The 24,559-nt window shown below is 56.6% G+C and overlaps 1 protein-coding gene and 1 long non-coding RNA gene across 5 annotated transcripts in view; both read right to left on the reverse strand.

The window, feature by feature from the left end:
* The window catches only part of USP36 (ubiquitin specific peptidase 36), a 29,166-nt gene extending 14,033 nt beyond the window's left edge, over nucleotides 1–15,133 (reverse strand). For 2 of the 4 annotated variants that reach the window (XM_075562305.1, XM_075562302.1), the window contains exons 1-10: nucleotides 15,024–15,133; nucleotides 10,890–11,000; nucleotides 8,983–9,244; nucleotides 8,503–8,724; nucleotides 6,151–6,261; nucleotides 5,688–5,802; nucleotides 3,120–3,187; nucleotides 2,576–2,646; nucleotides 1,501–1,583; nucleotides 218–329 (exon numbers count right to left, since the gene is read on the reverse strand). In XM_075562305.1, coding sequence (XP_075418420.1) covers nucleotides 218–329; nucleotides 1,501–1,583; nucleotides 2,576–2,646; nucleotides 3,120–3,187; nucleotides 5,688–5,802; nucleotides 6,151–6,261; nucleotides 8,503–8,724; nucleotides 8,983–9,235 — 1,035 coding nt within the window. In that variant the 5' untranslated portion in view covers nucleotides 9,236–9,244; nucleotides 10,890–11,000; nucleotides 15,024–15,133. The remainder of the gene's footprint in view (nucleotides 1–217; nucleotides 330–1,500; nucleotides 1,584–2,575; nucleotides 2,647–3,119; nucleotides 3,188–5,687; nucleotides 5,803–6,150; nucleotides 6,262–8,502; nucleotides 8,725–8,982; nucleotides 9,245–10,889; nucleotides 11,001–15,023) is intronic. The other 2 variants (XM_075562304.1, XM_075562303.1) reach the window with 2 other exon arrangements.
* A 1,653-nt stretch (nucleotides 15,134–16,786) lies between these two features.
* On the reverse strand, nucleotides 16,787–20,356 carry LOC142458434 (uncharacterized). Its single transcript, XR_012786417.1, has 3 exons — nucleotides 19,695–20,356; nucleotides 18,346–18,417; nucleotides 16,787–17,732 (listed from the first exon to the last, which is right to left on the reverse strand). It is a non-coding gene; the product is annotated as an uncharacterized LOC142458434 (long non-coding RNA).
* Nucleotides 20,357–24,559: the final 4,203 nt, after the last annotated feature.

Genomic DNA, 24,559 nt, shown 5'->3' on the forward strand with positions numbered 1-24,559 from the left:
CTGGTGCAGCAGGGGACTTCCGCTCTGTGCCCCGTTCAGAAAGCCACAGCTGCAAATGCAACTGTTCCGGGTAACACCGGACAGGGTGGGGGACAGTGGGAACCCAAGGGCGACCACACCTGTTGCCCCAGGCAGCCTGGCCCTCCCAGAAGAGGGTAGAATCCTGAAGCAGGGTCCCGCTAGAGCCCTGCCCTCGGCCCCACTCGTGGGCACTCACCTTGGTAATCTTGCCCCCGCTAAAGTTGGCAAAGCGCTTGAGGGACAAGGTCAGGACGCTAGAAGCTCTGTGGATGGAGAACCGCTTGCTGGCTGGGACCTTCTTCTTGCAGCTACGGGACAGAGAGAAACCACTGTGGTTACCAGCCACCCTGCGCTGAAGTGGTGCCTCTCAGGGGCGGGGCTGTCAGAGCACTGCCAACCGAACCACAGGGACCCCATGATGAGAAGGGACGAAGGGCTGGGGAGGGGGCAGTCGAGAGCTCTGGGAACCAAGCACCTGGACACGGGATGCGGTGAACAGGCCAACGACTGAACTGGTCCATCAGAGACACTCTGGAGCGGGACCCTGACTGCTGAGTGGCCGTCACGCCAACAATTCAACATGAAAACCACCAACTATGGGCGTTTCTGCCCCAGGGAGGGAGGGGAGAACCGTGATAACGGGCCCCCCGGTGGCCCCACTGCCTGCACCCTCCCCGGTGACAGCCACCTCTTCCTGGAAGGCAGCAGAGAGCAGGGAGGAGTTGAGACACGTGTGTACCCACCGCCCACCAGGGGCCGAGAGGGCAGCATGGATGAAGGGCAGTAGACAGCGGGAGGACAACCTCAGCACCGCTGGAGACAAGTGAAGAAGGGGACCCAGAGGCACGAGGTGGCTGCTGTGAGGGGCTGAAACGACTCCCACCAAGGAGGGGGACATGGGGAACCGAGTCCCAGCCAGCACTCTGTGTGTAGTCCAGCTCACGGAGCCCCTTGTGGCTCAGGGCTTTCGGGGTGACTTTTCAGGAGTGATCGCCAGGACTTTCTGCAAGGTACCTCAAAGTGGTCTGGAACCACTCACCCATCAGTGAGCAGGAGAGCACACTCACTGTGGGCACCAAACGGGACAGCACCCCAAGGCCACCGATGAGAGCAGCTGGTGAGGGACATGCTCAGAGCCAACACAGAGTATGCCCACCCGCAGGAGAGGGGGCAGGGTGAGAGCAGTCAGGCTCTCATGCTTCGAGGTCCCTGTCCCATTGGTACTTAGAAAGACTTCCTCTGTTAGAAGGACCCAGGGGCCACTTACTTAAGGACCCCAGGGAAGTGGGCCACTTACTTAAGGACCCCAGGGGAGTGGGCCACTTACTTAAGGACCCCAGGGGAGTGGGCCACTTACTTGAGGACCCCAGGGGAGTGGGCCAGTTACCTAAGGACCCCAGGGGAGTGGGCCAGTTACCTAAGGACCCCAGGGCCATGGGCCACTTACTTAAGGACCCCAGGGGAGTGGGCCACACTTACTGGGCACACATGTAGGCATTCTCCCCACTCAGCACGTCCGGTTTCACAAACAGCTCCAAGGCCCGCACGATGTTGGCTGCCTGCTGAAAGGGGCAAAGGGGGTGGGGCGGGGGCGCCTGCTGACTCGGGAATGCCAAAGGCAAGGCCCGTTCTGGCTGAGGCAGCAAATCACAAAGCTTCACTGCACAACGTACATCCGCTGACTGCTACTCTCCAAGGCCCCTGCGTCCATGGCAGAGGGGCGGGACCAGGGGCCCTGGAGCCTGCCAGTCTCAAAGCATCCCACTGCACCAGCCCAGAGACTGCAGCTGGTGGCATCCACCTACGGAGGCCCAGGCAACCCACCAGGGAAAGGGCGCTGCCCTCAAGACTCTGCCCCAGTGTACTCTCCCCAAGCCAAACCCTCTGACGCCAAGTCAATCCAGCTCACAAGGACTCTGCAGGACAGAGTAGAGCTGATCCCAAGTGTTTTCCATGGTGGAGAGTCTTTACAGGAGCAGACAGCCTCATCTGTCTTCCAAGGTGAGGCCAGTGGGTTCAAACCACTGACCTCAGGGTAAGCAGCCCAATGCTTAATGATGGCACCACCAGCAACCTCCCTGCATATACCAACCAAACACACTGCCATCCCATCAATTCTGACTCAGTGACCCCACAGGACCAAGGAGAACAGCCCCCCTGAGTTTCGGAGACTGTAACTCTTTATGGGAGCTGAAAGCTGGTGGGCTGGAAGCCTGGACCGTGGGGTCAGCAGCCCAGTTCATAACCACTATTCTACCAGGATTCCCCAACGCATGTACATAGTCAGCAACATTCCCCGCTCAGGAGTTCAGGCGGCAAAACTGAGTCCTGACACCCCCACCCCCCACCTTTCTAAAGACTGGTAAGGAAGAGCTAGACAGGAACCAGGGAGGGATCGGGGTGCACTGCAGCAGATCTGAAGTGCTTCCCTGTCCATTTTGAGGAACCCTATTTACTGGATCCAGATTCAACGTAGACAGTACAGACCCACCAACCACCACCCGCCCCTCCCCCATTTCCTGCCCGCCACGTGCCCATGGACACCGGCCGTTACCCGGATCTCCAGTGCAACGTCCAGGTAGGGGTCGTATGTGTCTGAGACGCTCTTGCACACGGAACACTTCACTGCAACGAAGGGAGGCCGTGATGGTGGGCAGACAGTGGATGGTGACCAAGGACTGGACAGTGGCCTCTGCAGGGGGCCCTGGCCAGACACTGGAATGCACCCAGCCCACAGTCCCTGAGGCCCACAGTTATCTGAAGCGGGGGACAGCCTCAAGCCTTGCTCAAGTGTATCCCCAGACACCTACTCAAGCTAGCCCCGCAACCTCTCCCCCCACCCCCCTCCGCCAGCCTATCATGTTCCCCTCCCCTGTGGAGGGGAACCACCCGCTTGGATCTGGCCTGGTTCTCTCTGTCCAAGAACACCTGTCCCCACAGCATCACGGCATGCTGCTTCCCCCACCATCCCCGGGCAGACAGCAATGTGCCACTGGACTGGCCACCTGCCCATGACCACTGTGCGGGGCAGGCCTCTGATGCCCCACCAGACCCCAGTGTTTGGTTTCTGGGTCGGAGAGGAAGGCGGCCTCACTTACCACGGGAGCGGAGGTAACCACCGAAAATCTGATGGACCAGAGTTGTGGCCTGCGTCTGGCGGTCCAGCCTGCAGATAGAGCACAGGGGACTATAGAGCCCTGCACCACCCTCGGCAGGACTTCACCCTTCACTGCCTGCTGCGACCTCTCTACTGTCCTGTCCCTTCTAAAGACGCCCCAGCCCAGGCCCCCGCTCTGCTCCTCGGTGGGCAGCCGCATGTGGCCACCAAGGAGGGGCCCAAGCAGCTCGCTTGGCTCACCGGAGCCTCGCTCACTCACAATCTCGATAGAGGAACAGGGAGAGGTCTTTCTATAGGACAGGCCCACCCTCCCAGTCGCCCACCCTGTCCTTCTCCAGGCCCAGGCCCCTCCCCTCCTGCACATACACCACACCTTGAGGAACAGTGAAGGGCCGGGGAGCAAGCAAACCACCCTGAGAGCCATGTCCCCTTTAGACTCCATGGCCTGGGTCAGGGCGGCCAGGAAGTACCCAGGTCCCAAAGAGAGCACAGCTCTGGACACTGACACCTCCCCGCAGCAGCCTCCAGTCCGGCAAGAAAGATCTAGAGGCAAATGCCTCCAGCTAGCCTGTTCCTGGCGCTCACGCACCCCTGCCTAAGCACCCTCTGAATGGCCAGCGACCCCCAGACAGCTTGGCAGTCTGCCCACTGGACGCTGGGGCAACCGACTGTGTGGTCTACACCCTGTGTGTCCCTCCAACCCTGGGTCCACAGCTCTCCCAGAAGCCACACTCTCCCGTCCCCATCCCTAGGGCAGCCCCTCACAGGCCAGGCTTCCTCAGCACCCCTCAAAGTGCAGTTGAAGTTGCCATCCATAGAACCCACTGTGGGCTCCGCATCTCCACCACTGCCCAGGCCCTCCCATCTGTGCTGGTTCACGCCCCAGCCCTGGAAGTGAGCTAGCTAGCTAGCTCTCTCTTTCTCTTTCTCATACACACACACGTAAGATTTGGGGGACCAACATAGGGCCCCTTGGTCTATCTGCCAGGTGTAGCTTCACTCGGAGAAAAGATGTCACCACACCAGAAAACAGGCAGGGCCGTCCCCGAACAGCCAACCCTCAGAGAAGGGTGGCCGCTGGCCCGACTGCGTCCACACTGCAAGGTGCCAGAGAACAGGAGCAGAAGACCAAGGCCCATTCCCAGGGCCCCGTGCAGGGCCTGAGTCAGCAGGGAGAGGAATAAGGACGGTAGTGGTTGTCACCTGAGGTCACTGCTGCCAGGGGAGGGGGTAGGGTGTGAGGCTGAATGTCCTGGGCACTGACTCTGGGGTTCCCAGGGGCACGCAGCCAGGGGTAACAGATACGGATGTGGAGGTAATAAGGATGGAGAGGCACCCCAGGAGAGCAGTTAGTGAAGGGCAGGGGAGCCACAAAGAGGTGGGGGGTGGGGGATACTCTGCAGGTCAGAATAGGCTGCACTTCTCTGAGCTGCCAGAGGGGGCATGCTGGGCCCAGGAGTCCTGTGAGTCTCCAGGTGTCTGCCCTTGGGAGAGACATGGAGACAGGGCCCCAGGGCTTCATCAAAGGCCATCACCACACAGGATGAAGAAAGGGGGACCCTTTGCACCTTCAAACAAGCATTTGGGACTATCAGAAACCAGGCTCCATGTGAAATTCAAGTTAAAAAGACGAAAGGAAGAGACAAATTCCCATCAGAGGGCGAGGGAGATACTGAGCTCCAAGCCTTGAGCGAGCGGAGTGCAGCAGGAGGTGGGGAGGGATGGAGACCGGCAGTGGCATCATGGTAATGGTGGGCAGGGACGGCGTGCCTCATCTTTCTCCCCAGGACCAGCTCGTGAGTTTGGTGCGTTGACCTTGCAGCGACAGCCCCGAGCCTACTCCTCGATGCCACCCAACCTCATTAACCATGACAACTCTCACTGCCACGGAGTGATGCCGACTCTTAGTGACTGCCCGGGGTTCTCGAGACGGAAACTCTGGACGGGAGTAGAGAGCCTGTCTTTCACCTGGTGATTTCGAACTGCTGACCCTGAGAATCACAGCCCCACAAATAACCCACTGCGGGTTCCGCATTGCTACCGGACAGTGCAGGACCACACCTGGGGTTTTCCAAGACTGAAACTCTCTCTGGGAGCAGAAAACCTCACCTTTCTTCCAAGGAGCAGCTGGTGGTTTCGAACTGCTGACCTTGTGGTTAACAGTTGACATGTGAGCACTAGGCCACCAGGCAGAGACACCAGAAGGGAAGCACAGAGCAAACGCCCTAACCTACGGCCATCCATGCGACTGTGAGGCTCGGGCTTTCCAGCCTTCCATTTCTCAACATCAACGCTCCCTGCCTACGTCACGTCCAAGTTCTCTCATAAGGACACGTGGAATCCCACAACCTCCTGCTCTTGCGGGTGGGCTCCAGAGATCAGGAACGAAAACACTAGCATGGTTAATGACATGATGGGGAGGTGTGCCCACAGAGTTGTGGGCCATCTTCTCTCCCGAGGGCTGCTGCATGCCCCTGACCATAGCCCATAGCCTGAGCGAGGGGTGGTAGGAGGAGCCAGTCTTCGTGGGAAGCCTGTGTCTGCCCACCCTTGGGCGTACTTGGCATAGCCGTTCAGACAGGCCTTCTGCATGGCATCGATGGTGTACCGCAGAAACTCATGGGCGTCCTCTTGGCTCCCGAAGCGGAAGTGCCGGGCGATTTCTGTGGGAGGGAGAAGGCCATCAGTGGGCAGAGAGGGTCTGCACTACTCCTGCCAGTCCTTTTGGTGCAGAGGACCAGGCCAGCCCCTCCCACCACCGCAGGGCTCAGAGACGGCATGCCACAGAGCCAGCACGGAACACCAGGAGCCCAGGCACGCAGGTGTCTGCCGAGTGCCATGCATTCCTCAGGCAGGACACTCCGTGCCTCAGGGAGGGGTGCATAGCTAACCCTTGAGTGCACCACAGCCCCAAGGAGACACAGGTTCCTTTCCCATGGCTGGGCCCTGCTGCACCCACCGCCCACTGGGCAGCCCCAAGCTAAGCCGGGCCTGATGGCCGTGCCCCTTACTTTTCAGGTCCCGGATGAAGGAGACAGGCTTGATGGCGTTGCCACTGTTGGCGAAGGCCTGGACGATGTGGTTCTGCATGACGCAGAGCATGCAGAAGCTCCCCTGGTGGCCTGTGGGCAGAGAACAGAGTTCTCCAGAGACTGGCGGCAACACCCCTGCCCAGCCCGACAAGCCCCTAGGCTGAGCTGATCAGAAGGAAAAGGGTGACCCCGCCTTCCTGAGGATCACTGAGGAGACATGTCCATAGCGGGGTCCCCAGCAGGCTCACACGTCACCCCAAGGGTCGGTTGAGACCTGTGATAGTTCATTAACCACTGGCTGTCGGACTGATCCTGACTTGGGCAGCCCCACGTGTGCCTGCCCCAGCAGACTGTGCTCCTCAGGGCCCTCTGAGGCTCAGTCTTCAGAAAGAGACTGCCAGGCCTTTCTACCACAGCACCCTCAGGCAGACTCAAAACCCCCATCTTTCGGTCAGCAACAGAGTGATGCTAGCACGTGGTACATACAGCATCAGTCCATTATAATCAGCAATAGCCCGACTTCCCAAAGGCAAGTGCAAGGTGTGTGGAAGGTCAGTAGCTAGTGTCTCGGGGTCTCTCGACATCCCGTAAGCAGCTGGGTCCCACGCACAAGGGCTCTGCAGGCCGCACATTCACTACTGCATCACTCTGCCTCTGGAGAGCAAGAGCAGTCCTCTCGACCGGCAACCCAATGGGCACAGTGTGTGCCTGCAAAACTGAGTCTACCCGTCAGCTGGCCACCCGCCAGCGGGGGCTAGGGCAGGTGGCAGGGCAGTGCTGGCTTCTATAAACTCTGAGACATTTTACACAGAAAGGGAAGTACAAAGAATATACCACTACCCTGTTCAACCCTGTTCTAGGATTTTCCTCAACACCTACGAGCAGCGGCTCCTGAGATGTCTCAAGGCTGTCAGGGCTGGCCTTGTCGCCTGCTTTCCAGGGGCACAAAGATGCCAGGGTTTATTTACACCCAAACCAGATTGCTGGGTGGACGTCCAGACCTCAGTCACACGATGCGCTTACCATTCGGAGATGGTCATAGCTTTCATTTTGAACTTTTCTAAGCACACCCATCTGTTACTTTATAACTTTTTAGCCACAACGTTTTTTGAAAAAGCCAAGTCCGCTGCCTGCTCTTTCCTCCTAGCCTGCCCAGGTCTGCTGGAAACGCAGGGAAAGCTGTCCATCCCGGCGAGCCTGCTGCGGTCTGAAGCACGGCGGCACAGCCACCCAGACGGAAGGCACCAGACAAAACTGACAACGAGGGGGCGGGGTCCAGCGCCTGGAATCCCTGTACCTACGAAGGTTCCAAGTAAGGGGAAACCGCGAGTCTTTTCTCTCACAACGGGCACTCTTGTTTAACGCTGCTCTCCAAGCTGTTAGAACCTAATAGAACGAGCTGGCCTGGTTCTCAGTGGAGGGCAGGGTCGCTACCAGACAGAACCAGCCCCCCAGCACCCATCAGACACGTTTGTGAAGGCTAGGAACAATTCGATGCTAAGAGCATCACTGAGTTCCCCAGGAGTTTCTGTCTCTTTCTTAGGTTCTGCCTCCGTTTGTTTCAGAATTAACCGACTCTTCACTCACGCACGGTTTCTCTGCCTCAGACCCGCACCAGAGTTCAACTCCTGCCTTGGGGCTCGTTCTAATAGAGTCCATGAAACGTTGGTGTCCAGGGGGCCTTTGTCAAGTGAGCCTCCAGTTTCTGTCTGGTTGGGGTGGGGTAGGCGTGATGTCACTGTAGTCACTGATCTGTACCAGTGACAATGACTGACGCGGCACATGCCACCTGTGTTCACACCAATAGAAACCTGAGTAGGAATTCATTGGCTGCAAGAATTATTCTTAAGGAGCCCTGGTGGCGCAGTGGGTTAGGCATGGGACTGCTAATCCCAAGGTAGGTGGTTCAAATCTACCAGTCGCTCCACAAGGGAGAGGAGGCTGCCTGCTCCTGTAGCAACGCACAGCCTCAGAAAGCCTGTGCAGGCGCCACCAGTCAGAGCCACTCAAAGGCACTGCCGTGATGCAAGCACTTGGCAGCTGGCCACAGGAGGGCCCTAGGGTCTGCGTCCCTCAGGACACACATTCTTGCAATGTAGGCAGGGGCAGGCTACTCTCCCACGGGGCCTGCGAGCTGGAGGGCCTCAGAGACCACCGATGGGTTGGGTTTTGTTTAAATTCAGTTTGTCTCTAAAAACGGCTGTGCTTGCTGGGGCACTGTTTACTGCATCTGGTGCCCACCATGGCCCCAGAATGAGCTGCTTTAGTGAGACACGGTCCTACTCAGGGGACTGGCTACCCCCCCCCCACCTCCCACACAGGGGCACTCACAGTTTCGCGCATGCTCCCGGGAGAGCAGGTAGTTGGCAAGTGGAGGTGTGTAGGTGAGACATTGCACGGTGGAGTTGAGGAAACAGGTGTTGCCCAGGTTGTGCAGGCCGGCGCCCACGCGATAGACACGCTCCCAGCGCAGGGACAGGCGCTCGGTGGGGAAGAGCACCTTTTGGGGGGCCGGGACCCCGTCAGTGCAGCTGTCGTAAGAGCGTTCCCCACCTGTGGGGCAGGGCAGAGGTCAACACAAGCCGCGGGAGGACATGGCAGCTGCTGCCACCGCCACATATACCAGGAACCCAGTCACTCCATACCCCGAGAGCTCAGAGATCACAGCCTGGCCCCATCCCCTTGCAGCCCACCCTGTGTCTCTCTGCTCTTGGTTCCCACTGCCCTGCCCATCACACCTGGGACGACACCTCTAGACACCCTCAGACAAATCTGCCAACCCCTCGGCTGCTGGGGGGACCCATGCCATACCCTGCCTCCTGATCGGGGGCTCACTGCCACCCTTGTGGCGAGCAGCTCCTTCAGTCTTGGGGTTCAGCAGCACGTATTTGCTCTTCAGGGACTCCAGCTGGTAGGAGAAGCTCTTGCTGGCGGGCTCGAACTCGATCTTCTCCAGCAGGACCTTCTTGGCCGAGGCAGCCAGCAGCCTCCCCAGCTCCCCGTCAGCCGCTGAGTCCTTGCGGCCGGGCTTCAGGGCCTCCTTCAGCTTATCGACTATCGGCATGGCGCAGCCCTGGGGGAACCGGACATCGAGTGTGGACAGGCAGGCCCCAGGGACAAGCCCACTGCTTCTCGTAGACCCCAGTTCTTGGAAGACACTGATCACACACACACACACACACACACACACACACACACACACACACACACAGAGGCCCACAAGACATGGGCACCAGCGTCACACACAGACACGCTTCACAGCTGGAGAGAAGCAGCGAGTCTAACGTGGGACAAGCTCAGCCCGAGGGGCACAGAGGATTTAGAGGGGCCCTGGTGACATAAGCCCTGAGCTGAGCTGCGAGGCCGGCAGGTCAAACCCACGCAGTGGCTCCGTGGGAAGGAAGACCGCCCCACCTGGGTGCCATGCTGCCCAGCCCTGCCTGGCGCTTGGTAGGGCCCTCACTCGAGTGGCACTTCTGTAAGGACGCCCTGGGACCCTCCTCGGCCAGCTCAGCGGGACCATGGGAGGCAGTGGGGCTGGTTAACATGGCAAAGCCTATGAGACAATTACCCCGTGCCTCAGCCACTGCCCTGGACAGCATGTGGACGCAGAGCAGGCAAAGAAAACCTAGGATTCATGTCAGCACCCCGGCTTTGTAGTCCTCTCCCCTGTGGCAACAGAAAGTTCAGAGTTGGGTGCATGCTGGCATCCCATGGCAGTGGACTTGGGTGGTCTTTTAAAGGCAAGGGAGGAAGAATTGCAGAGAAAGACATAAGTAGTGACAGATGAGAGGGTGGCCCCAACCCTGACCAAGCACAGGGCCAGCCCACCGAGGTTTGGGCACCAGGGCCACTTCCAGCTCTGTCCCCAGCTGGTGAGGAAGTCAGAGGAGCAGGCCTCCCACCACCCCAAAGCCTTCTAGTCTTTGATATGCAATGGGGTTGAAACAGCGGCCTTCAGGGGCCACACACAGCGCTCTCGCCACATTGTAGCCGCTGGTGGAGGAGGCCCATCCCCATGCGCAGGAGACACTGTAGCAGAGACAGACTGCACACCCCGACTGCTACTTTGTATCTACCACAGCTACACTTAAGAAACCGTGCTCCTTAAACTGCTCACTCAGTCACCCAGGAAAGCTGCTACACAGCCTGGTGCCCAGGACCCAGCCTGCCACAAGAAGCCACCCAGCCAACTGTACCCCAAACTCATGGAGAGAAGCACTGACCTATGGATCAAGTTCAAAGTTCAAAGTAAGAATAGAAACCGGAAACCACAAGGTGGGGGGAGGGGGGAGAGGTAAACCTGAACCCCCAAAAGGCATTCAATTTGCCATCAGGCAAGGCTTGTGAATTCCCTAGAGGTGGCTTCAAAACCCCCAAGAAAAGATGGAGTTCAAAGACTGAGTTTTTTCCATGAAGCCCCACATACATGGGTTGAATTCTGATTTCTACAACAGTTTCTAAAAACACAGAGATGCCAGGAGCCAGAGTATCACAGTGGGTTGGTTGGTGTATGTCAGAATTGACTCATGGCAGTGAGTTTATTTCATGAAAGGTGGGAAGTGCGGGGTGCAGGGTGGGGGGACACGGGGGTGGCACCAGCTGGGTTTTCAACTGGAAGTAAGAAAGATTTCTTGTCTAAGGGGCCGGGACCCTGAGAGCCCCCTCAGGGTGACGAGGTAGCTTGGCCAGCTTGGCAGGAGCCCCCGCAGGCTTACCTGGGAGGGCTGGATGTGGCGACGGCTCCTGAAGGGAGGTGTTCGGCGGGCGGCCCTGCCTGTCGAATCGCCCAAGTGGTCTAACGGCTCTTCTAAAAGCAGTGTCTGGCTCTGTAGAGTGAACAGAGATGGGCACAGGAGGCCACCGCCCCTCCCCTCCCAGCCAAGAACAAGCCATCACCGAGAGCACAGAAAGGGGTGGGTGGGTGCGAGGTGGGGGCCACTAGAGGAGAACCACAGCTGCCAGGACAAGCTCTTGCCCCAGGCAGACCAGGGGAGAGCCTGACATATATTCCCAACGAGCAGCCCCAACTATCTACTCAGAGCACCAGCAGAAAAATGCAGGGGGGTGGGGAGGGGTCAGGACAACCCCTGAGAAGCCTAACCTCTAACACCTTGACCCTAACCCCAGCCCTCACTAGACCCTAAACCTAACCTGGAAAATGAATGCACTGAAACCCTAACACTGCCCAGACTCAAATTCTAACCTGAACCTCTGCCTTAGCCACCATCGCTAACACTAGGTCCAGGCCTCTGGCCCAGGCCGAGCCCACGCTCTTCATTAAAAAAGACAAGAACACACAAGGGTTTGTAAAAGAAATTAAAAAAAAAAAAGAAATTAAAAAAAAAAAGACAAGAACAATGAGCCACCAGATTTGTCCTCTGCTAAGAATACAGACTGGGAGCCCTGGTAGTGCAAGGTTATGAACTGGTCTGTGATCTGCAGGGTCAGCAATTTGATGGAAGAAAACTGGGGCTTTCTACCCTTGTAAAGAGTTACAGTCTCAGAAACCCACAGGGGCAGTCTGCTCTGCCCTATAGGGTCGCTATGAGTCAGCATCTACTCAATGGCAGTTGAGTTTGAGTTGTTTGAGAAGTACACAGAATGGAGCCTTAGCGGCGCTGTCCTTGAGTTGGGTTGTGAATCCCAAGGTCAGCAGTTCAAAACTACCAGCCACTCTTACAGAGAAAGAAGTTTTCTACTCCTGTAAAGCTGTAAAGACTTGGACCCACAGGGGCGGTTCTACTCTGTCCTATAGAGTTGATAGGATTCAGAATAGATTCAATGGCAGTGAGTTTGAGGTTTTGGAATTACAGATAATGGATAATGCATGTGTGTAGATATGCAAATGTAATGCATCCATGTGTTATATGTATATATGAGTGTATTACACACACATGGCCCTGGTGGCACAGTTAAGTTCCAGGCTTCTAATCAATAGTGGTTCAAACCCACCAGTGGCTAGAAGGAAGAGGAGACTGACTGCCCCGTACAGACTCACAGCCTCAGCAACTGGGACAGCCCTCCTACGAGTCTGAAGGCACACTTGGACAGTGGGCTTTGATATTCACCTGTATAGTACGTGGCTCAGCCCTGCAAAGGTGCTTGGCTTTAGAAGCACTGTACAGCCACTACCTCCCAGGTGGGACCCATCTTAACCGGACAGGACAGGAGCCTGTGGGTGGGTGGCTGGAGGAAGGAGAGCATCCGGAGAGTGATGGCTCTTTCATCCAATTTAACTTGTGACCAGCACCCAGAGTAAAAGGCACTGGTGCCAGAGTGGGAGTCGGCAGATTTCAAAAGGCACAGACTGTTTCCCACTGCAAACGTGAAGCAGTAACGAAAAAATGATTTCCCCCGAGGTGAGGGTAACCATCGGAAGACACCCCTCCGAGCACCCATCAGCACATCCTCTGAAGGACTTTGTGAGGCGCATCCACACCCTTTTCCACAGCAGATCCTCCTGGGCTCAAGGAAGGAGCCCCGCACGACAGTCACACTCAACACACTTACAACTCTGCTTCCACTGCTACAGGGGCTCAAACCTGGCGGCCTCAAAGGCCTGTTGCTCTCTCCCCGCTCATCTCTCCATCTAAACTGCACTCTACACTGCTCTCTCCCCGCTCATCTCTCCATCTAAACTGCACTCTACACTCACCCTCTCAGCCTCATGCTGCTTGCGATGAGGAAGACGAGACCCTCTGGGGCACGGCGGCCTCCCCAGGGCCTACTGTGATCCAACTCAGGTGGAAAGGACAGAGCAGCACCATGACTCTCACAGGCTGCTGGCCCGCACTGAAAAAGGTTGCTGCAGTGCTATGGACACAGCAAGTCCCGCCAGACCTGGAAGGGACTTGGGACAAGGGATTTGGGGTAGACAGGGACCATCGGGGAAGATGTCTGGCTGTGTGCCGGTGACTAGGCAAAGACATCTTAGGGCGGGGGTCAGGACAAGCTGTGGGTAACCTCCTGCTCCTGGGGGACCTGCACGCTGGAAACGAGGAGGACCTGGAGCACGTCTTATGGAAAGAGATACGAGGCCACAGCCAAAATAGACCACGACTCGATGCAAACAAAGCAAACTCCCCACAACAACGAATGTATCGTGATCAACAGAAGAGGCAGGTACCTTGCTTATCTCCACAACCAAGGGCCCTGGAAGGAGCAGTCAAGAAAGCCACTGATGTCTTCCACTGGGCAAATCTGCAGCACAAGACCTCTTTGGCATGAGAAAGAGCAAAGATGGGCTCTGAGGCCCACGCCACAGTATTTCCATCACCTCCTACACAGGCCAAAGCTGGGCGATGGAGATCTGAATGATGGTGTTGGCAGAGAGTGTCACACAGATCACAGACTGCCAGAGAAACGAACAAACCTGTCTTGGGAGGACAGACTGCTCCTCAGAACAGAGGATGGCGAGACTTCCCAGGAAAACATCGGATGTGTTTTGTGTTCTGAGGAAGGACCAGTCCCTGGGAAGAACACCATGCTTGGGAAAGCAGTCCTTAAAACTCACGGATCGCACAGGACAAGGCAGAACTCCCCCTGTGGGTTTCCCGGACTGTAACTCTTTACAGGGGCAGAAAGCCTCGTCCTCCTCATCCTTCTCCTGGTGACTTCAAACTGCTAACCTTAGGGTTAGCAGCCCAACGCATAACCACTACGCCACCAGGGCAGCACGTTGGTAAACTAGAGGGTCAGCTAAAATAGAAGACGGCCCTCAACCACATGGATTGACACAGTGGCTGCAGACCAGATGGCATAGGGCTGGGTAGTGCTTCATGTGGGGGTACACAGGTAGAGTCCCTGTGAGCTTGAGTCCAATTCTGGGCATCTCTGCAGAAGCCAGCTGGGGCCAGTAAAGAACACAGAAGAGGATCCCATCCCTGCCCTCCAAGACCTGCTTCCTGGCATCCATCAGCCGGAGACACTTTCCCTCTCTCTGCCTCTAACTACTAGCAGCGCAGTGGAAACCCACTCGGAAAAGCCAGGCGCCTTTAAAGAGCCCACACCGCCTTCCAGAAAAGGACCACGAGGTGATTCTCTCCACGCGGCTGCCCGCTCCGGCCCCACAGCGCAGAGCCTGCAAGCAACTCAGCCCAGGGTTCGCAGAGGTGGGGGGCGGGAGGAGACAGAGGGTGGCCGATGCACTACAGCCTGAGCGCACCCCCGGGGGCACCCCCAAGCCTCTAAGGGTCACCTCAAGATCCCAGAACGCACAACCCCCCATGGGGAAGCGTCAGACCCTTAGTGAACTTGCCAAGTCCCCTTCAGGCGGATGCGCGAGCTCCCCCAGACACCCTAAGTCCCTTCCTCGAGTAAACCCACCCCAGGACACCTCAAAACTCTTCTTTGAAGACACCCCAGACCCCACGGCCATACCGAGGCCCCTCCACGCAGACACCTCACCCGGGAGACACCCCGAATCCTTTCTCTGCGGGGTGTCCACTCCCACGGACACCCTAAACCTCTCTTCGTGGACACCCTGCCCCCCCGCGGGCACTCCGAGACCCTTCCTCGCGGACACTTCAGCCTAAGGACACCCCGAATTCCCCGTCAGACACTTCAGCCTAAGGACACCCGGAATTCCCCCTCGCAGACACCTTGTCTGGGCAGACACCCGAGGCCCTTCCTCACGGACACCCCACCCTGTGGACAGCCCGAAACCCTCTCTCGAGGGCACCCCGTCTCAGCAGACACCCCGAATCCCTCCCTCGCGAGCACCCGGGCCCTGTGAACACGCATCCACGCTGCCCGCGCCCCGGGACGCGCCGCAGCCAAGTGCCCAGCGCCCTCCCGGGGCCCGCATGACCCCGCGGCCGTCTCCCCGCGCGCTGCCCGCAGCAGCCTACCAGGCCTCCGGGCCGCCGCTGCAGGCCCGCGCGGCGCTCGCGTCTCCCGGCCCGCAGTCCGGCATGCGCACCATCCGGGCCTCCGGCGCGGGACACACGTGTCACTGCGAGCCTTAAAGGCGCCGCGCCCTGCGGCCGCCCACAGCCAACCACGAAGAGGTCTGGCGGCTTTAAGAGGCGGGGTCTACCTGCGGCCCCACTCCCATAGACCCGCCCTCGGCTGCCGGACGCCCCGGGAACGTCACTGCCACCACCGTGCCCCGCCAGCCTACGCGATGACGCAAGCACGCCGAGCCGCAGACGCTGTGCCGTCACGCGAAGTTCCCGCAGAGCATGTGATGCGCCCGCACTTCCGGGTGGGCGGCGCGTGGGCGCCGCGCTGGTGCGTGCGTCCCCAGGCCTCCATCGGGAGCCCTGAAGGGGTGACGCAGGAGTTGGCGGGCGCAAGGCATCTCGAGGCCAAAGAGACTAGCGGAGCGACGGCTCAGGCGGCTTGGGTGCCGACTTGGAAGTGGGAGGCACCGCCCCGGTGCCTGGCGACCAGCTGCAGATTGGGGTCATGCAGGGAACAGCAGCACCCTCTGAAAAGCTGCCACAAGAAGTGCGCTTTGGAGTGTGAGGATCCGAGAGTCACGACACTTGACCTATGAAGCCCACCTCCCCAGTCCACCCAAACATCATCCCACAGCCATGCCTTGAGGTCTTGGTCGAATTTTTACAGCAGATTTCATACTGCTTTTGCAGCATCTTTTAACAGCGGTTCCATTAGGAAGGTTGAGAACCAGTTTTACAACGAACTTGACATTGACAACATTGCATTCCCTGTGAGCCTGGGAAATAGCAAAGGTTTTTTGTAAAAAATCCCTCCATCCTTTGAGTTCTATGCCAGAAAGTCCTGGTGGCCGATTCCGGAAAAATGGATCATTAAAAACCCTATAGTTTAAGTAGAGTTTCTATTACTGCCACCTACCCATGGGGTCACCATGCACTGGAGCGGACTGTTGAATGTGCTGCAAACCAGAGCGCCTACTGCAAAGAACTACCCTTACCCACAGCTTACAGGAGACTCAGGGCCAGCGGCCTTCACCTGCGCCTTATGACAGGGCCAGGCTCACCAGCCCCAACCCCAGACCATGGGTTCCGTCCCTAGTTAGAACCACCCTGCAGGGTAGGGTAGAGTACAACCTCTGTCGATGTTTCAGAGTTTGAGACTTTTGGCTTGCAGAATGGCTGATAGGTTCAGCCTTTCACCTGCTTTTAAATTCCGCTGCCCTCCCTTTGCATTCGTTCTGTTAACTGGTATCTCTCCCAAGCTAGGACCAGGTGTTTTCTTATCTGGCAACCTGTTTTTCCCGGGGCCGGAGAGCTTCCAATGCCCTCCAGCAGCAAGAAACAACTTTCCCAAAAGGCCAAGTCCTGTACCCATCCTGTCCCATTCTGTCTTTCTGTCCCAATGAGCAGGAGTGGAGGGGGGCGACTTTAGGGACAAACAGGCTCATCTCCCCCCACAGCCCTAAAGCAGGGATGGATCAGATCACACAGATCAGCAGAGGAGATCAGAACAAACGTATTCTGACACCGCTCCCCCCCAATAGCCCCTTGCATGTACAGAGTAGAACTTCCCTCCATAGGGATGGGTTTGATTGTCGACTTTTCAGCTGAGTGCTTCGTCGTGCACACCCCCTCCCCACTCCCTGCCCAGACAGACAGACAGACAAATTGACAGCCATGGAGTTAATTCCCATTTAATATTGACCCTATTAGACAGAGTAGACTGCCGCTGGAGGTGTCCAAGACAGTAACTCTTAATGGGAATAGAAAGCCTCCTTTTTCTCCTGAGGGGCTGCTGGTTTCAAACTGCTGATCTTGCAGGGCAGTCTCAACACATAACCCACACCGCCACCAGGGGTCCTTTTGCAACACCCAAGGTGGGTGGGAGATGTGTGTGTCAGGGTTTTTGTGTGTGTGTTAACCATAAAAGCAAGACCCACAAACGTATCCCGAGGTTGAACCCCTGCCCCTCGCCCGTAAGAACGGTCACTTAGAGCTTCAGACTGAAGCTGGCTTTGTCCTGGGCAGGCATGTTTCCCTGCCAGCCACCCTGACCCTGACACAGGCCCACTGGGAGTGAGAGAGAAAGGGGACACATGGGGGGTGGGCACTAGCAGCAGGCAGACAGTCAGATGGTCGTTAATTGCCATCATTAGAGTGAAGCTGTGCAGCTCTGGGTTTTCAACCTGTAACCTTTGGGAAGTACATTCATTCACAGGCCTTTCCTCCACGGTGCCACTGGGAGTTCTGATTGCCTAGCACTTAGCCTCTTCTAGGACCTGGGGCGACCTCCCCGCCCCCTGCCAGGTAGTCAGTGTCAAGTCCATTAGAGGGCCGCATGGGCAGAGGACAGCTGACCACAGGGCTTAGGGAAAACTGGGTTTTTCCCCAAGGAGCCCTGGTGGCACAATGGGTTAAGCTTTGGGGCTGCTAATTGAAAGGTCAGTAGTTCAAACCCACCAGCCGCTCTGAGGGAGACAGATGAGGCCGTCTGCTCCCATAAAGACATACATCCTCCCCCTTTGCCGCATCTACTGCGAGAATGAAGACCATTCTTGGCACCGGCCGTGACATCCCAGGGGGTGTGGACATTTTCCTGAAGGGGCACATGGTGCCTGCGGAGGGACTTCAATCACATCAATATGGAACTCAGTCTCCCTGGAAAGAAAGAGAAGAGGCTTCATGCTGACACCTGTGGGGAACTAGAAAGGACTGGCCACAGCCCGCCCTCTCTGTCATCATTTGTGTCCAGAGCATGACCCCGGTGGGCCCCTGGGCTTCGATGCAAGAGAAGGGGGGGGTGCCCCCATGCCCACCGACGTGGTTGTTCAGGAGAACGGGTCTCGTTGAAATCTGTAACTTCTTGGGTGAAGAATACATCCGGAGGGTCCTGATGAGGACAGGTGTTGCTTGTTCCATTTCTCAGGCCCAGAAAGATGAAAGAAAGGACACTGGGCGTGTATCAAATTCAGCTGTTTTAATTTGGCAAGCCACGACAGTTAAAAACAACAACAGGGATATGGGAAAGCTTTGGGATGGTGTGTTTCTGAAAGAGGAATGGCTCAGCAGGCTGAGGCGGGAGAGCTAAGAGGTGTCCTGCTGCAGTCCAGATGAGTCCTCTAGACCCATCTGCGATACTTTGATACAATAAAGTTTACCTAATGAGACAAACAAATAAAAATGTACCATCTCGGAAGCTGAGGGAGAGGATGCTGTGGGTCAGCATCAAGTCCCCAGCAGTGGGTTTGTCTGTGGTTTGGGTTTAACTTACCCAAAGAGCCCTCCAGGGGTTACTCATCAGGCAGCTGATCTCCAGGTTGGTAGTTCAAACCCACTAGCTGCTCTGAGGGAGAAAAGATGAGGCTGTCTTCTTCCATCAGTGTCAGAAATCCTAGGGAGTTCCCCTCCATGCTACAGGGCCACTGTGAACCGGCACCAACTCAACTGGCTCCTCATGGGTCTGGTCCTCAGTTTCCTGATCTGTGAGATGGGGAGGCCTCCAACAGCTCTTGATTTCTTCACCTCACAGAACCAGCCTTGCTACCAGCTGCTGAGAGCTCAGGAGTGCCCAGAACGCATGGGCCATTTTCCACCACAACCTGATGGAATCCTCATTACAACCCCTCAGAGACGTGTCATGTTCCCATGGTTCAGCTGGGAGCGCCGAGTGCAGGGAAGATATGTTTGCAAGGTCCCAGCCAGGAGATAATAAAGGCTCCAGATCCACCCCTCGAGTGCTCAGGAGCTGCAGAAACCAAGCTCACTGCTGCCGAGTCGATGCTGACCCATAGCGGCACTATGTGATGTGACCAGCTAGAGCTGCACTTGTGGGTTTCTGAGACGGGAACTCTTTGAGTAGAAAGCCTGGATTTTCTTCTGAGGAGTAGCTGGTGGTTTCAAACTGCTGACCTTGCCACCCAATGTGTAACCACTATGCCACCAGGGCTCCTTGAGGGGCTTCCGCATGTGACCACAGCAGGGTGGCCCCAAGGCCTGCCCATCCCTTGAGAACATAACCTGAGCAACCTAGAGAGAGGTAGGGAAGGAGGCTGTGGCCACCCTCCACCCTCAGCCTCCCTCCCAGAATTCCCTGGAGGTATGCTCACATGAGGTGAGCTACAAAAATGCCCCATCGCAAAGGTCACCAGGATGCAAATGAACTCACTACTCGGTGCACCCCTCCTATACCCGATTCAGGCTCAGAGCTGCCCTCCCCCCTGCCTCCCCCCGCCCCGCCCTGCCACATAGCAGCATTGACCTGCCCTTGTGGGTGTCCCAGATGCTAATCCTATGGACTCAAATCCAGGTCGCGACCCCACAGGGCCTCTGGGTGGGTTTGAATCATCAACCCTCTGGCTGTCAGCCCAGCGCTTCATCACTGCACCACCCGGGCTCCTCCCATGCCCACCGGAAGTGCAGAACCGGAAGGGAATGCGGCACAACCTGAACCCAGGGCCTTGCCCCTGGGAGAGAAAAGGGAGGCTGTGCATGGGGACGTGGTTTGACTGTGAGCACATCGAGTTTGCAATCTTCTCCCATGACTTTGGGGTCACAGGCCCACGTGTTTGCTGAACACCCCCCCACACACACACAACATCGCACAAAGCACCTCCAACTCACCCTGTGCAGAAGCAACACACCCCAGTCGTTCAGTCCCTACAGGGAGCGCGGTGCACAGCCTCATGCCATCCTTGAGCTCTTGACTCTGCTCTGGCTCTGGGGGTGGGGGTCCTGGGGGACTTGGGGGAGATCCCGGGAAGCATTCAGAGAGGTGCTTGAGGGGAGGGGTCCTAGAGAGGTCCAAAGAGGGTTCTGGGAGATCCTGGGAGGGTTTTTTGGAGGCGTCTTGAGAAAGCCCAAAAAATGCCCTGGTGGTGTGGGGGTTAGTGTTGGGCTGATAACTGCCAAGTTAGTAGCTCGAAACCACCAGCTACTCTGAGGAAGAAAGTTGGGGCTTTATACCCCCATCGAAAGTCTCAAACTCACAGGAGTTCTACCCTGTCCTGTCAGGTCACTGTGGGTCGGCGTGGGCTTGACGGCAGGCACCGAGAGTCCGCAGTTTCAGATTTAAGAGCGTTCTGGGCGGTCCGGAAGGGCGGAGCCCTTCACTCCCAGTGAGTTAGCTTCCATCTCTGAGCACAAGGGGTCACTGGTGACACGGGCCGGCTGGGCAACAGCCGTCCCCACCCTACTTTGAATGGAGTCCATCAGAGCCCACCTGGACCCCAGCCTCCCTCGTTCCCCTCCCTGGGTGCCCCCGTCTCCAGAGGGGCCAGTTTCCTGCTCTAGTGTGTCGTGGGTCATCCCCATTGCCCGGCTGGCTGCATGGCTCCTCCGCCAGGGCCTGCCTCCATCCCAGTGTTTTAACATCCCCCCACCCCCACCTTACACACAGGGACTGGCTTTGGCGTCCCTGAGTGGACCTCACCCAGCACTCGCCAGCCTGTGCACCAAACTGGCCTCCTCTCTGCCTCGAGCCCCACCTTCAGTCAGCAAGCCCTATGCTCTGGCAATCTAACTTCTGAAATATGTCCCAGGAAAGCCCCTCTATCCCCTCCCCACCCCCAGCTGTCCAAGTCAAGCCCCTCCCTGTCTTTGCCTGCGTGGTTGGGATGGGCAAATCCACGGCTCAAACTGCCAACCAGGATGTTATGCAGGCGACCTCGGTCTTACTCGTATCCCAGGAAGGAAGGGCTGTATCTGTGACCACTTGCTGGCGCCTGCTCTGTGCACACCCCTTAGCACGCACAGGTTTACAGCAAGCCACTGGCTGATGCCGCACTGTGTAGAGCAGAGGCCCGTGGAGTAGGGGGTTTCTACTTGGATTGCTAACGCAAAGGCAACAGTTTGAAACCACCAGCCGCTCTACAGGAAAAAGAAGAATCTTTGTCCCATTAAAAAACAAAAAAAAACAACAACAAACCAGTCCTGATGTTTTCTTACTTTCTTTTGTAAAAAGCACGATATTGGGGGGCTCTTATAGCTCTTACAGCATTCCAGACATCAACTGTATTAAGCATGTTTATACACGCGTTGCCATCATCATTTCCAAAACATTCTAGTTGAGCCCTTGGTATCAGCTCTTCTTTCCCCACTCTCACCCACATGAAACCTTGATCGATTATCTCTTGTTACTGTTATTTTGTATCTTAGCCCTGATCGGTTCACTAGCCTCCTGTTACTGGATCACTTAGTCCCTGAATAAGGAAGACCAAAGAAGGAAGGAAGCATTGGGATCGCGGTGCCGGGGAAGAATGTTGAAAGTGCCGAGGACTGCTAAACGCACCAACTGATGTGTCCTGGAAGAAGCACGGCCAGAGTCGTCCTGAGCCGTGAGGAAGGCCAAGACTCGTCTCCTGTGCTTTGCACATGCTTTCCCCAGAGAATGACATCAAGCTTTACAAAGTAAAAGGACAGCAAAAAAAGAGGACGGCTCTCGAGGAGATGGATGGGCACCGTGGCTGCAACACTGGGCTCAAGCTCAGGAAGGACTGTGAGGCTGGCGCCGGGCCGGGCAGCGTGAGTCAGATGATACCGACAACAACAGCCTACGACCTACAACCACAGCAAGAGCTACCGTCTCAGAAACCCCCAGAGGTGGATCTGCGGTGTCCTGTAGGCTCACTCGGAGCCGGCATGGAATGGACGGCAGTGGGCGAGTCCTTGTTCTCAGAAGTCCACCTGTGGTGTTTACATATCGGGGTTCCAGCTCCTAAAGACAAATCAAGATCAGATTTATAAGGAGACTGATCATAAAAGGCACGGAGAGTGAAATGTAAGTACTTCACTTACTTGAAAATGCGCTTAAAGACCAGTGCCTGGGATAGAGGCACCTTGTAAGTCGGGGGGTAGCTGTGCTAGAAAGTGTGTTGACCCTGCCTGAAGCCCTCCCCAGGTCCCATGCTGGTGGGGAGAATTCTGGAGAGCACCCCGGGGCTGCTGGCCCCATCTGCCGACCCGCCTGTCCTCACCAATCCCCACCCTGGGTCTCCCAACAGAACCAAGGCTGCTGGTCTCCCTTTGCCTCCACTCAGGTGCCAGCTGGTCCGGTGGCCTTGCATCTCCCACTTGCCCAACTCTGCAGCCTGGCACCACTGCCTCCAAGAAGTCTTCCTGGATTCCTGCCATCTCTTGGGTTTAGAAGGTTCTCAGTGCAGGGACCGTGAGTCCAAAAGACACACCTCCTTCCCATCTTCTTCTGCCTGATGGGCGTGAGTGAGGAAACCCCTTTCTGCCTCCTGGATGGCTCATTTTCAATCCTAGCCTGATGGAAAAACTGACCAAGCCCCCCATTAGGGTTCCATACACCTATTTGCGTGGCTCCGTCCCTCAGAGGGGTGTTGTAGTACACTTTATTTACAATATTAGCAAGCCATCCAATCCCCTGGTTGGGCGGCACACACCTCATTTGCATACTCCCGTGCAGTCACATGGAGAGTCACAGAGACTATAGCTAGAAGAGCCATATTCATGTGCCAAGAATGAGAAAGCCAGAGAATCGTCAACGAAGAAGGAATGCAGTCTTGGTTTAAAAACATAGGACACTGTGGTCTGAGCTCCACCTGGGGCGCCCTGCCTTGGAGAGGAAGGGAGCTCTTACATCTTCAGGTACTTGGTCCCGGAGTGACTCCTGTAAAATTTTTCTTTTTTAATTGTCAGTCACCTCGACTTTGTGATTTTGAATCTACTCACCCAGAAGGCAGCCAAACCCAGGCTGATTCACCCACCAACTATTTACGATGTGCTTGTTATATCCCACCTGCTCAGAGAGCAGACCCGCCCTAGACGTTCCTCTGGAAGGATTCCGGTTGAGAGAATCCTACAGGAAACAAACACAGGGGCAGGCCCATTGTTATGATGTGTGGCCAGGGCTGGGAGAGATACAGATTCTTCACTCCTGTGGAATCTAGATTTTCTGGGTTCATCGAGGTAGACCAGGGATCCACCCAAATAATTGTCCTGACGTAATCTTTCTGCCTTACCCCTCCTGCCCAGGCGGGTCTCCGGAAAGCTACCTTGAAGAGAAGAGACTGAAGTCTGGTTTTGGGAATGAAGAGCCTTCGCCGTGGTCATCAGGCTGCCATGGACACTCATCCAGGGCAGCCTGTATCACCAGCAGCAGCTCCTCCGCAGACCAGGAGCTCGGGTTGCTTTGTGTCCACTCTGTATTTTGGGGATGGGGGAACCCACAAGATGGCCCGTGAGTGGAAAATGGAATAGAAAGAGAAGGGGGCTTCTCCCCAGACCTTCATGCAGCCCCTCTTGGGAACAAATCCTTTGTGATGTCAACATTCTCACGTGTCATAATACAGCGCCATTGGTGACGCTGGATGTGGCACCATCGCCATCCTTTCCAGACGTCCCCTCCCCTTCACTGAAGCTCAAGGATCAGGTGGCTCAGTGGGTTTCATGCCGAGCTGCCAGCCACAGGGCTCTGTCTCGTGGGTCTCACGTTTGTGTGTGTGCCCATGCATGCATATGTGTATGAGAGAGAGCATGAGGTGTGTGTGTCCGGGGTGTGTGTGTGTGTGTGTTATATTCCAACAATTTAACATATAAACATCCCTGGAGTAGTTGTATGTGTTGGGCTGCTAACCTCAGGGTCAGCAGTTCTCAAACACCAGCAACTCCTCTGGAGAAAGATGAGGCTTTCTGCACCCTTAAAAAAGTCACAGTCTCGGAAACCCACAGGGGCAGTTCCACCCTGTCTGGTGGGGTCCCCGTGAGTCGGCCTCGGCTCCGTGGCAGTGAGTTTTCGATGTGCCTCACACTCTAGGTTTGTTGGTTTCCTTGGGAAGGCACGTCCCACCAGGTGGGACATGCTGAAAAGGTGCACACGGGGCTCATGCTTCTGTCTGCCCTGCCCCCACTCCACCCAAGACCTCCGCTTCTTGGAGAGAACCTATCAGAGGCAAATGACCCCTGCCACCCAGCCACAGGGGAGCCATGCACTGTGACTGTTGGGATGGTGAGGGTAGCAACTGAAAAGTCCAAAGTCAATGCCTTCCAGCCAATTCATATTGTCACCCTGTGGGCTTCCTTCTGCTCCAGTCTTTCTCCCAGGGAACTGCTGGTGGTCTCAAACTGCAGACCCCACAGATCGCAGCCCAACGTGGACCCACTACGCCACCAGGGCTCCATCAGGTTAGCCACAGACATCTTCCTTCGTGAGCTCAACATCTCAGTGCAGAACCCAGCGTGGCATGGCCCTGGCCTGCTGACACTCACGCTGTGCACTAATAGAGGGGTGTGGGAAGTCCCATCCCCACCCTCCATCCCCCAAACCAGCAAATCCTACATAATCAAATGACACTTGTAGACTCTGTCGCCCACGGATGTTTGTGACTATTCTGTCTGTTGCTCCCCCTTACTTGGCTGGCTTGCCTTTGGTTCTGAAGCGATAATGCTCCTTTCCGGCTTCGGCCCAGCCCACCACCAAGCTGGCTTGGTTCTGTGATTGCTTACCCTGACAGGAGGTGGGGAGG

Source organism: Tenrec ecaudatus, chromosome 10 (assembly GCF_050624435.1).
Source record: "Tenrec ecaudatus isolate mTenEca1 chromosome 10, mTenEca1.hap1, whole genome shotgun sequence".
Lineage (NCBI taxonomy): Eukaryota > Metazoa > Chordata > Mammalia > Afrosoricida > Tenrecidae > Tenrec > Tenrec ecaudatus.